The sequence below is a fragment of the Myotis yumanensis genome, unplaced genomic scaffold, assembly GCF_028538775.1.
Source record: "Myotis yumanensis isolate MYYU_CA2020_CCGP unplaced genomic scaffold, mMyoYum1.0.hap1 SCAF_6, whole genome shotgun sequence".
Classification (NCBI taxonomy): Eukaryota; Metazoa; Chordata; class Mammalia; order Chiroptera; family Vespertilionidae; genus Myotis; species Myotis yumanensis.
The window spans coordinates 20441767-20455253 of NW_027223757.1; the positions used below are offsets into that span (position 1 = coordinate 20441767).

Consider the following 13487-nt stretch of genomic DNA (forward strand, 5'->3'; position numbering starts at 1 on the left):
CCCCTCAAAGCGTGGGACGGGAAAGGCCGGGCCACGGGAAATGGCTGAGGGCAGCCAGAGGCTGCAGGGGCCCGTCCCGCTCCGGGGCGAGGGCGGGGACCGAGCCTCGTGGGGCCGAGAGGAGGCCCCGCTCCCCGCCGCGCGGGATCGCGGCTCCCCAGCCCCTCCCAACCCGCGCAGCCCGAATCCGGATACCACGGGCGCGTCGGGGGCGGCCCCTTCCGCTCCTTCCGGGCGCCCGGCCTGGGCATGCATCTCCTGCGGGGACTGCGGCTCGCGGGGCTCGGTGCCCACGCAGGCCAGCTCGCCACGGCCCGAGCTCAGGCCGCCCACGGCGGCCCCCGCCCCGGCGCACCGCCCCCTGGGTCCCCGCCCCGCCCGGGCCTGGGCCTCCGCCTCCGCTGCGCGCCCAGCCCGGGGCCGCTGAGCTTGGCCACTAATGCTGCCGCCTGCAGGGACGCTCGACCCGCACGCGCCGGCACCATGGAGCGCCCCGAAGCGGGTGAGCCGGGGCTGCCCAGCGGCTGAGGGGGGCGATCGGATCCTAGGGGCGTGGGCCCCGCTCAGCGCTCGGCCTTGGGGAGGGCCCGCTTCGCCCCGCGGCCCCACGCCCGCCCCGCGCGGATGCTCCTCTGCCTCCGCTTACCTCGGAGGAGCCCGGAGCCGCAGGCGGGACCGGTGCTGTTCGTCGCGAAGCGCTTTAGTGCATGCACTGTGGGTGCGACGGGGGCGATGGGACCACCCCAAGTTTCAATTGCGTTCCTGTCTGATCTTGTGACCCTAGTACCGACTTCATGGCAACACACACCCTCCGGTGTTTGAGCAGCACTACGCTCAGAGAAGCTCCTCTTTTCTCCTCTCTCACACACGGGAAAGACCTGACCACAGAGTGTCGTTGAGGAATTTATCCTAAGTGTTTGAAAAGGACCTTTTTAAACTGGCGCCAAGTCAGTGGTAGGACTCAGAATCAGTTTCCAGCTGAAGTGTGCACTCTCTGTGAATAGAACTTGGTGTATAGAGCTCCCAATTAGAGAAAAGGTGCTCTTCTGTGAGCTCTTTGTAAAGGCGTACAGAGAGATAAAAAGCATTACAATGTTAATTGTATTATATAATAGCTGTTAACTGGTGTAAGTACTTATGTTTACAATTGTCGTGGGAATGAAATGATTAAGGCCTTGTGGGTGGGTTCAGAGAGTTTGAGTTTTTTGAGACAGTTTATCTGGGCTTTTCCATACTCATTTTAAAGTTTAAGATGTTTGGGGAGGTTACTGTTTCCTTATATTTCTCTTCAAATATTACTGTCTTATTTCGTCCATTTCTCTCTAGACACTGGATTGTACTTTTACTTTTATGATGAAAAAACCGAAGCATGGAGGTCAAGTGACTTGTTGATTGTCACATAGTTCTCAGCCTTTATCCAGATGAAAGATGTTACTATTTTTACTAGCTAAGCCAGGACTAGCATGGATGGCTTGGACCCTTTCCATTGGTTCTTGGGGGCTATACCCAATGTGTATATCTAGCAGAAAAAATAGAAGTCTGGCTTAATAAAGTCAGGCTTTATTATCCAAACTAGAGGCCTGGTGCACGAAATTCGTGCACAGAGGGTGGTGTCCCTCAGCCTGGCCTGCACCCTTTCCAATCTGGGACCCCTTGGGGGATGTCATTGCCAGCCTGATGGCTCCCAACTGCCCTCCCCTGCTGGCCTGATGGCCCCTAATCGTTTCTGCCTCCGTTCCCCACCACTGTGGTTTTGTCCAGAAGAAACTCAGATGTCCGGAAGATGGCCAGTCACCCGGTCTAATTACCATAGTACCCACATATTACCCTTTTATTAGTATAGATACAAGCCTGCATTTGTGTGACAAAGTGCAAACTGTCTGTCCCCCCCCCCCCCAACCCCCAATTGGCCTGTCTATGATGAACTCATTTGCTGAAGTGCACATGTATTTGAATATTAGTCTATAGTTAATGTATGGTTTTATAATGTATTTTAAGTGTATACATTATTTTCTTACAAAATTAATATTAATTATATTTAAAAACATTTGAATAGCAGAAAGTGGGAAAATACAAATATATTGAAGGCAACTATGTCAGCATTTAGATATTTATATCCTTTAGCCTTTTCTTACATAATTGTAATCATAGTATTATATTTGCTTTTTAAAAAGTCAGTATTTGGTACCAACTTTTTTTTTTTTTTTTTTGGTTGTTGCAGTCTTCATAGCCGTTACTCTTAGTTGTCATTAGCGTGAGTATGCTTGGTGTAACCATATTCCTATTAGGCATTTAAGCGGTTCCACTTTTTCTTTTTTGTTTCAACAAAGCTGTGGGGAATCTATGGCAGCATACTGCATATGATAGATACCCAGATATGGCAGTAAGAAGAACATTTTCATGGCTCCTGGTCTGTTGCCAGACTGCTTTCTGAAAGGATTACTTCAATTTACAGCGCTATAAACTGTGTCTATTAAGAGGCAGCGGTACATGTTGCTGGAAGGAGCAGGTTTGGCAACAGAATGACTGGACTTAAATTCCAACCCCAGACCTGGCTGTAACCTTGGGCAAGTTACTTAATTGGCTAGTCTGTAAAAATCAGTAAAATAATAGTACCTCCCTGATAGCATGGTTCTGTGGATGAAAGGAGTTACTGTTTGTAAAGTGCTTCTGGCTGTGCTTGGCATATAGTACAGGCTCCATGTTAGCTGTTGTTAGTAGTAGTAGTTTGCCAGTTTGACCTCATCTTTGTGTTATTAGTGCACTTAGAAGCATTGCTTTTATTTGGACTTACACAAAAGATGGAATTTTATTTTAAATATGGCTAGAACAAATTTTAAGTACTCAGAGCAATCAATTTATGGTTTAAGTGCTTTACTTAAGGGTCAGTTATTTTAAGGCAGTTTTCCAAAAGCAAAATATTTACACCTTCTGTAAAAGAAAGTGTAGTTATGATGGATGTGTTTAAGTCATGTCTGCTAGCTTTTGCCTAACACTAAAGCTTAGAGAATTGGAGGAAGGCTTCTAGGTTGAGAAAAATTGCTCTATAAATGACCAGCAGTTCTTTCAAGAGTTACTTGGAAGTGGTATGGACTTTTTCCTGAGTTAATAATTCATATCTACAAAATGGTTTCAAGTATTCTGTAATTTAATGGAATAAAGTTTATATTTAACATTCTAGACTTGTGTATTTTGACATAAAGTTGCATTCAATAGTATGCATTGTTAATATGCTTTATTTAAAAAGATGGAGAATGGCCCTAGCTGGTTTGGCTCAGTGGATAGAGCATCGGCCTGTGGACTAAAGGATCCCGTGTTCGATTCTGGTCAAGGGCACATATCTCGGTTGCAGGCTTGATCCCTGGCCCTGGTCAGGCCCCTTCTGGAGGCCACCAATTGATGTGACTCTCCCACATTGATGTTTCCCTATCTGTCTCTCCTCCTCCCTTCCACTCTCTCTAAAAATCAGTGGAAAAAAGATGGACAATGATGTTGAACAAGTCATAATATGCTTCAATATTTTTATGTTGTATTGGATAGTAGTACCTTTCCTTCATTCACCCTGTGAAAATGAGAATCTGTGATGTGCTGAAGCTGCCTTTAAACACCAGGAGTTATTTCCTCATGGGCATTGAGATATCTATATGGCAGTGTGTCTTGAGTAATTTATCATCCACTCCCAAATGTGTGCTTACCTTTATTTAGTCATTCAGTACAAATGTATTGATCACCTCCTGTGAACTGAACACTGTTGTAGGCATTGAGGAATCAAAGGAGAATAAGACAGGGCACTTAAGGAGCTTAGACTAAGGCGACCATATTGATAGGGGTGTAATTATGAAAAGCTCCCCCTTTCACTTGCAAAAGTGTCTGGGTTTGGGTGGTAAACTATATAGTCCCTTTAGCTTAGAGTCTAATGAGAAAGACAGACCTGTGGACATCTAAAACAGGATGTTTGTGCTGCGACAGGAGGAAGCACTAAGTACCTGGAAGGAGACTGGGTTACCTGACTTGGTGCTGAGTTGGGGATCAGGAAAGTTTTCACTGATAGTAAACATCTGATTTGAGTTTTTACCTTTAAATGGATTGTTCTCAACTGTTAACACAGTCTCTTTAGTCTGAGGTGAAACAAAGAATGGAAGAGGTGAAGGGATTTTCTGGGGCAGTGTTTTTCAAACTTTCATTGCACATTAGACTCACCCTGCGAGGCTTTAAAAAAAAACACTGGAAGCCAGCCTGATCCCCAGAGATTGTGAGTTAGTTGGCCTGGTGTGGGACCAGACGCTGGTAATTTTAAAAACTTCCTCAGGTGATTCTAATGGGCAGCCAGGATTTAGAATTTTTCAACTAGGACAACCTTGTGCATATTCAGTTGCACAACTGCTACTCTTTGTTGCTTGCTTTGCAGCTGTACGCTGCATGGTCAGTGATGATCCTTTATGTGTAGTTGTATGTGCCCAAAGGTAAAAGGTATTCATTTATCTATTAAAACTTTTGTATTGCTCTATTAAAACTTTTATGTAAGTATAAACTGTAGTATTTGCCAAAACCGGTTTGGCTCAGTGGATAGAGCGTCGGCCTGCGGACCGAAAGGTCCCAGGTTCGATTCCGGTTAAGGGCATGTACCTGGGTTGCAGGCACATCCCCAATAGGAGATGTGCAGGAGGCAGCTGATTGATGTTTCTCTCTCATCGATGTTTCTAGCTCTCTATCTCTCTCCCTTCCTCTCTGTAAAAAATCAATAAAATATATTAAAAAAAAAAAACTGTAGTATTCAATACAAGCATAAAAATAGAAAGGAAACTGTGACTGGTTTTTACATATTTCAAATAGTTGTGAGCTTATGATTAGACACATAGTAAATTATAAGATCTTTTGCCTTTAAAAAAAAAAAATTTAGCCCAGCCAGCATGGCTCAGCAGTTGAGCATCGACCTATGAACCAGGAGGTCATGGTTTGATTCCCCGTCAGGGCACATGCCTGGGTTGAGGGCTCAATCCCCAGTGGAGGTGTGTAGGAGGTAGCCGATCAATGACTATCTCTCATCATTGATGTTTCTATCCTCTCTTCCTCTCTGCAATCAATAAAATATATTAAAACTAGAGGCCCGGTGTGCGAAATTTATGCGGGGGTTGGGGGGGGGAGGGCGTATCCTCACCCCAGCCTGCACCCTTTCCAATCTGGGACCGCTGGCTCCTAACTGCTCACCTGCCTGCCTGATCATCCCTAACTGCACTCCCTGCCGGCCTGGTCACCCCCAACTGCCCCCCCCCCCACACACCCACTGGCCTGGTTGCCCCCAACTGCCCCCCACCCCCTGGCCGGCCTGGTCTCCCCATGCAGCCTGCTGTTCAGTTGTTTGGTTGTTCCTTAACCCCCCGGCTTGGTCGCCCCATGCAGCCTGCTGTTCAGTTGTTTCGTTGTCCCTTACCCCCCCCTGGCCAGGTCTCCCCACACAGCCTGCTGTTCAGTCGTTTGTTCGTCCCTCACTAACCCCCCTGCTGGCCTGGTTGCCCCACGCAGTCTGCTGTTTGGTCATTACTATTACTGTGATGGCGTCTGGGACAATTTGCATATTCTTCTATTATTAGTATAGATTATTTTCTTATTTATTGAATTTAGAGAGAGGAAGGGAGAGAGAGAGAGTGTGAGAGAGAAACATCGATTTGTTATTCCACTTATTTATGCAGTCACTGGTTGATTATTGTATGTGCTCTGAAAGGGGATGGAACCTGCAATCTTGGGGTATTTGGATGACACTCTAACTGAGCTACCAGGCCAGAGCAAGATCTTTTGCTTTTTAATCATTGAATTTCCAGGAAAGCGTATTTAGAGTCAAATATTTTTTTACTGAATTTCCAGTGTTAATATAATAATGGAGAGGAAAGATTTAAAAGTCTTTATTGAAGAAAAAAAATAAAGGTCAGAACTTATACAAATGAGAATACATAGTGATAGTTGTTAAAAAGTAAACATGAAAAAGACTGACAAAACCTTGTTGGTTTGTTTTCAAAAGATATGTGAAAAAGTATAGGTTTAGAATTAAGAAAATATAGCTATAAATGATCTCGAGGATTATCGATTAACTAAGTCTTCATCTTACCCTTATTTGAATACAGTTCTATAGAAAATTATTAAAGTTATTTAATATAAAAATGCATTTATAAAAAAATAGACTCTGGGACACATTATATAAGTAGTTTTACAATATATTTGGATACAAGTGGTATCATTTCTTTTTTTTTTATTGCTTGAAGTATTACAAAGAGTATTACATATGTCTCCTTTTTTTACCTCCCCGCCCCCCCTCCCCCGTCCTTGACATTCGGGGGAATGTCAAGGGTATCATTTCTTAACATGTTAATTTTTTTTTTTAGTTCCAGTGGGCTTTATTGAGATAAATTAACAAAAGTCAAGATTTTATCAACCATCTTTTCTGAGCTTTATAACCTCAGCAGAGACTCTGGTCCACATGTGCACCTACAATGTAATACTCCCCAACAAAAAACAAAGCCCCATTGGAACATTTGCCAATTAACAGAAAGCCAATTGTCCCTTGCCCCAGATGTTTGCAAAATTTTGAGTCCCCACTGTTCATTTCTCAGTGGAACTGGCCCCTTGTGGCTAGGGACAATCAAATTATACCCATTTTCATTGAACAAAAATTTTCAGGTTTTAGTTTTGTTTCAAAAAGGGAACAGTGACTTGGTTTCCTCCAGGCACCCCTGCCCCACAACCACTGGTTAAAACACAGTAACCTGTATCATCATAACCCAACCCTCCCCTTCCCTGCCCAGCATTGTCTACAGAGAATTTAAATACACTTCCTGTTGGAATCTGTCAGCTGTGGACGGGCACAGTCCAGTGCCAGCCTGGCTCCCTCTGCCCTCATGAACTTACAGCCTTTGGACCCTTAATTCTTTACCCCAAAGATGAATTTTTAGATCAGGAGTAGACTTTCTCTGGGAGTTTAATATGTTAACTTTTATTGAATTTAGTTAGTTGAGTTGTTTTAGCTTAGCATATAAGTTTTAAATTAAATAACATATTTTTCTTTTTTGTGGTATGCTAAAGAAGAAGTGAATTCCAGTGAGTGTGAAAATATGGCGGGGACAAAGAAAATGTCAGAAGAATTTGAAGCCAATGCTATGGATTCTCTGGTAGATATGCCACTTGCTACTATAGATATTAAAGATGATTGTGGAAGTAAGTACTTTATTAAATAAATATTCAACTTAGTGATATATATTTTTTCCTTAATAAATTCACCTTATACACCTGTCATGTTTTTGAGTTTGTTAATTAATGGTTATCTAGATTTAAAAGCTTCAGTGGAGAGCCAATAGGTTAAGAGCTCTGATTTCCTAAGGTGGATGCCATCCAGGATGCTGTGGGAATACATGGGTGAGGATGTGTGTGGGGCGGCGTATAACCTGGAGGTGGGCGTAAAGGGTGTCCTGGAAGGCTTCCCAGAGGTTTGGGAACAGTACAGGACGCCTGGCTGCTAAGTATGAACTATCCAGGGTTCTTTCCTCTATGCTGTCTTGATCTTAACTGATCATCAGAATTTTCTGTGGAGTGATATGAAATTACAGATTCCTCTTTCCCACCTCTGTGTCAGGTGGAACCTCTTTGTTTTATTTTTAAACACCCCATGTGATTCTGATGCTCAGCCAGTCTCAGAAACCACACTGTCACAGTCTCTTCGCATACAGGAAACCTGGTTTATATTTTGGGGAGATATAAGGAGTGAGGGATGTTTAGAATGTATGAAATCTCTGGTACCTTATTGGTCAGTGTTTTTTATTCCATAATCCAAAGAAAGGGAAGGAGGAAGAGTTGTTTGCTCAGTCAGGACATGGGATTCCCGTCTTTTCCTTTACAGCCAGCCTGTAGGGAACAGCTTTTGTGGTTTTCATGGCTGTCAGAGAAACCTTCGTTTGAAGAATTAGTGTGTGTGCCTGGTAAGTAGGAGAAGATACCTTTTGGAAATGAGAGGCAAGAATTGCAATGACTTAATCATGTTTTCCTCTTAATTCCCTACTTTTTGAACAATAAAATGAATATATCTAAAAATTACAATCACTTCTTTCTGATTTCATTATTCTAAGTTGGGTACACAATAAAGAACAAAGCTCCTGAATAATCATGCCTATGTGCTGTGCCCGTCTACTCTTCTCCCCTCTGATCCCTGTTGCAGTCTCTGAATCACGCCCATCCAAGTGCTCATAAGTTAGACTGGAATAAGAAGTGAAACTCGTTCACCGTTTCAGCTATCAGTACTTCTTATACAGATCTAATCTATATGAAACAAACGACTTCTACTACAGATTGAGAGTGATGGCTCCAGAATCCCAGAAAGCATCTAGTGTTTCTATAGCTCCACTATATTCTTTTTAAAATATATATATATATATATATATATATATATATATATATTTATTTATTAATTTCAGAGAGGAAGGAGGAGGGAGAGAGAGATAGAAACATCAATGATGAGAGAGAATCATTGATTGGCTGCCTCCTGCATGCTCCCCACTGGGGATCGAGCCCTCAACCCAGGCATGTGCCCTTGACTGGAATTGAAGCTGGGACCCTTTAGTCCGCAGGTCGACGCTCTATCCACTGAGCCAAACCGGCTAGGGCTCCACTGTATTCTTATATCTTCACTGGTGAGGAGAAACTGGCCACTGGGGGCAGAAAGAAGGAAAGAGATGTGCCAGCGATTCTGCAATGCATTCCTGCTCTGAGGTATAGCTGCTTCCTCAGAGGATGGGCATTGGGAAGATTGGCCAATGCTTCATCCGAATAGGGGTCTTTTCTCTCTAGTATATGGTGTATTTATTACCAAGGAAATGATCTCATCCATGTAAGTTAGGATCACCCATGGACGTCCATTTTTAGGCATAGAGTATTATAGCCACTTTTTGATAGCTCAGACTTTGTGAGTTAAAAGTCTTTGTGGGTTAGTCTAGACCCGTGGTCGGCAAACTGTGGCTCGCGAGCCACATGCGGCTCTTTGGCCCTTTGAGTGTGGCTCTTCCTAAGCCTTAGGAGTACCCTAATTAAGTTAATAACAATGTACCTACCTATATAGTTTAAGTTTAAAAAATTTGGCTCTCAAAAGAAATTTCAATTGTTGTACTGTTGATATTTGGCTCTGTTGACTAATGAGTTTGCCAACTACTGGGACCAGTGGTTGGCAAACTGTGGCTCACGAGCCATATGCGGCTCTTTGGCCCCTTGAGTGTGGCTCTTCCACAAAATACCACGTGCGGGCGCGCACGTACAGTGCGATTGAAACTTCATGGCCCATGTGCAGAAGTTGGTTTTCGGCCTGAGTGAGTCTATTTTGAAGAAGCGGCGTTAGAAGAAGTGGGGGTACGTTCGCTGAGGTCGACCCCTCAGATTGAGGACGTTTTTAGCAAAGGCCAGCTTAGGAGTACCCTAATTAAGTTAATAACAATGTACCTACCTATATAGTTTAAGTTTAAAAAACAATGTACCTAACTATATAGTTTAAGTTCAAAAGAAATTTCAATCGTTGATATTTGGCTCTGTTGACTAATGAGTTTGCCGACCACTGGTCTAGACTCCAGACCACCATGTATAATATTACTTTTGTGGGAAGATTGAGTTCAAACTCCCAACTTACACACAGTCGGTGTGTTATAATGAGAGAGACAGAAAACTTGTGTTTTAGGTTTTGGTTATTTTATTTTCTACTTGCATGACATTGAGAACAATGTCCTTAAACCTTAAGATAGATATAGTTACAGTGTTTGTGTCCAGACACAGAATAATTAGTTGGTAGCTTGTGAGCTGGACTTCTTCAACTGTGAAATATAATTTTCTCCTGTTTACCTCACATGGTGTTGCTGCACAGATCAAAAGAGGTAATGTGTGGAAAAAGGCAATTAAAAATGTAAAATATGTGTAAATGCTACGTATTAAACCAGTGGTTCCCAAACTTATTTGGTCTACCGCCCCCTTTCCAGAAAAAATATTACTCAGCCCCTGGAAATTATTTTTTTTTTAAATTTTAATAGCAGTTACTCATCGCCCCCAAATGCACCTGTGGCCATCACTGCCCCCCTGGATCGCTGCAGCGCCCACTGGGGAGCGGTAGCGCCCACTTTGGGAATCACTGTATTAAACCTTTGAGACATATCCTTTATTTGTTTGCTCATTTTTTTTTTAATATATATTTTATTGATTCTTTACAGAGAAGAAGGGAGAGGGATAGAGAGCGAGAAACATCGATGAGAGAGAAACATCGATCAGCTGCCTCCTGCATGCCCCCCAGTGGGGGTGTGCCTGCAACCAAGGTACATGCCCTTGACCGGAATCGAACCTGGGACCCTTCAGTCCTCAGGCCGATGCTCTATCCACTGAGCCAAACCGGTTCGGCATGTTTGCTCATTATTATAATAGCATTTACTAAAACAGTAAGGAACAAATAGTAAAATTCTTTGCAAACCAGAAACTAACTCGTTTTTGTGAAGAGAGATTTGTATAGAAATACATAAAAATTGGGATTTTTATTGTCAACCCTTAAACCTTAAGATAGATATAGTTACAGTGTTTATGTCCAGACACAGAATAATTAGTTGGTAGCTTGAAATGATTTGGGGCTTTCTCTTACATTTAGTAACGTGGACATTGAATCAGTGGAATGGCTCTGTGGTAGACAACAACCTTAAAATTCTCAAGTAGCTGGTTGTTGCCTTTGGTTCGTTCAGTTTCCTTTGGTGAGTGGAAATTGTGAATTAACTGCCAAGAAATTCTTGCTGGTTGAAACCCTGGCAGAGCAATGGGGAAAATAGTGCTAATTAGAACACCGTGGGAAGGCGAATCCTTGCCAGTAAGAAAACTCCTCCCCAAATGTTTGATCCAAGTGTCTCAGTTGTCAACTGCATTACCTTCAGTGTGGGTGCAGTGTCACTAGGTGAAATGCAGCCTAGTTGGCTGAAATGAGTCTTTACTTTTTTTTGGTTTAGTTTTGGAGACGAGACTATTTTACTAGGATTATATGTTAGAATATGAAATGTATTAGAATATTACATTAGAATTAAATGTAAATATATTTGTTATATTTATTAGGATATAAGTATCTATTATAAATAAAATATTCAAATGTATATAGAAAAGAAAATTGTAGAAATATGTAGGAAGCCTTACAACCTGAGCCACACCTCTGGCTTTACAGGGTGGACATGTTCTGGGAGAAAATGCAGCATTAGTGAGTTGTTGGCCTGGGCCTGGATGGGTCCGTTTGCTTTATGGGGGGGGGGGGGGAGAAGTGTCATTGATCAATAGGTTATACCCCCCAGTAAACCACCCAGAAAATGGGGTTGCTGCTGTCCTGCTTCTGAAAGCTGAATGGCAGTATGCAAGGGAGAGTCATTCTGTTGCTGACAGGAATGGCTTAATGTGCTTCCCATAAAGTATAAATTTGTAGAGGCCTTTAGTTTATTGGACTCTATTCCCTTAAGAGAACCGCAGCCTTTATCTATCAAGCCATATTTAATCAAGATTCAAGATAAAATATTTGAGTGAGTTTTTTTTTGTTTTGTTTTTTTTGCAACATGTCTTTCCTCATTGTGGAATTTAGTTCTTCTCATATTGAAATGATTACAGTCCTTATTTTACCTCACACAGAAATCTAACCTTGTAGTTATTAGAGATTTCAGAGATGTGGGAAATTATCATTGTATTACTTATTATCTAATACAGTTAAGTTGTATTTTTAAAAATACTTCAACTATTAAATATTTTAATACATCAATTGAAACTTACTGTACCTGAAAATTTTTTTTATAGAAAAATGATTTATCAAATAAAGTTGAATTGCTATCCCGGTATTATCCTGAATCAGTTTTTTAAAAAGGTATATTATGTTCTGTTTCCTTTCTGTAACTGATTGGGGAAGAATAGTCCAAATTTTATTTTGAAAGGCTTAAAGTAAATATTTGGCCCAAATGATACTAAGGATTGATATCTTACTCTCCCCCCTTAAAACACACACACACACACACACACACACACACACACACACAAGAAAACAAAAATTAGAAAAGCTTAATAGATACATTAATTCATTGAACACATAATTATTTAATGCCTGCTATGTACCAGATACTATTATTGGTGCTGGGCAAAGGTTGTAGAAGATGAAGTTCAGTTAGTAGGCAAATGTATGGAGAGTTATTCAACTTCATAAGTATCAAAGGGTGCACATTCAAATATGATTATAACCTACCAGATTGGCAATTTCTTTTAAAAATAGTACTCAGAAATTTTAGTGTTGTATCTGCATTGTTTGTGACAATGTATTCTTATACTTGTTTTATGAGTGTTCTTATCCTATGTATGAACATTGCTAGATATTATACGAGTACTTTGTTCACTGTATTTTCATATGGACTAAATAAAAAGAATAGTAGCAAATTATATCTTGGAACTTAGGTTATGATTTCAAAGTTAGAAATAACATGAAGTTCAGTAAGGAAAAAGGGGATTTATATTCTGGCCATACAAATAAACTTTACAGCAAAAAGACAAAGATGGACAAAGAGGAAAAAAATTAGATACTGGGTTCGGTAGGTAACAAGTTGACTGTAAATCAGCAGGACTCTCTGAATTAAAAATAAAACAGATATATTACAAGGTTAAATAAAGCCACTATAGCAAAAAACACTCATAGGATTTATCTCCTCTTTTACCCAGCTGTCATCAGATAATTTCAAATTTTGCCCTGGCTGTGATACCTACCAAAAGAAAATTTTAGCTAATCCAGTTCAAATGAAAGTTAAATAGTTATTGGTAAGATTATAGGAAACTAAGGGAATTTAGAGAAACATTGTACTTATTTTTACCAAGAATTGGGGTTTTTATGCTATGTCATTCTCATGATGCCAGAATTGTTAGAGTTGTGATACATTACAACTAAGAATATTACCTTCAGATAAAAAAAAAGAGTATTACCTTCAGAGATTATGGTTTTTCTTCTCTGTATGTCTGCAAACTGGTCATATGGAATGCTTGAAATGCAAAGATTGTTGCTATAGAGAGCAGGACAGTTTAGTTTTAAATAGATAAGGTATAAAACAATTTACAATGCTGAAAGCTTCAGTGCCCTTTCAAATGCCATGTTATTAGGTCTATTTCCCTTCTTAGTATTGTTCATATTGAGTAAAATATAGCAAAAATGTTTCTGTGTCTTATGTTCATAATAAGAAATAAATATATTTTACATTTCTACCCAATACACATGTGCACGCAAAAAGCTCACATTTCATGAAGTAATACTTAAACTTCCCACAAGCAATGTACTGTCCTATAGTAATTCTATTCCATTACTTTTCATTCCATTTCAGTTTTTAAAAAGTGCCTTTTTATTATTTCCTAAGATGACTTCATAACCCATGAGTAGGTTTATACTTGGAATTTAAAAAAATAAAAACTAGACTATAGGTTTAGGATCC

The 13487-nt window shown here is 41.0% G+C and overlaps 1 protein-coding gene across 7 annotated transcripts in view; it reads left to right on the forward strand.

Annotated features, from left to right (window-relative positions):
* Positions 1-257: 257 nt before the first annotated feature.
* AKAP7 (A-kinase anchoring protein 7) overlaps positions 258-13487 on the forward strand; it is a 99663-nt gene continuing 86433 nt past the window's right edge. For 6 of the 7 annotated variants that reach the window (XR_011471817.1, XR_011471816.1, XM_070417692.1 and 3 more), the window contains exons 1-2: positions 258-502; positions 7075-7206. Coding sequence is in view for 5 of the 7 variants with exons in the window: in XM_070417692.1 (XP_070273793.1) it covers positions 484-502; positions 7075-7206 (151 nt within the window). In the remaining 2 variants the exon portion in view is untranslated. The remainder of the gene's footprint in view (positions 503-7074; positions 7207-13487) is intronic. The other variant, XM_070417693.1, reaches the window with a different exon arrangement.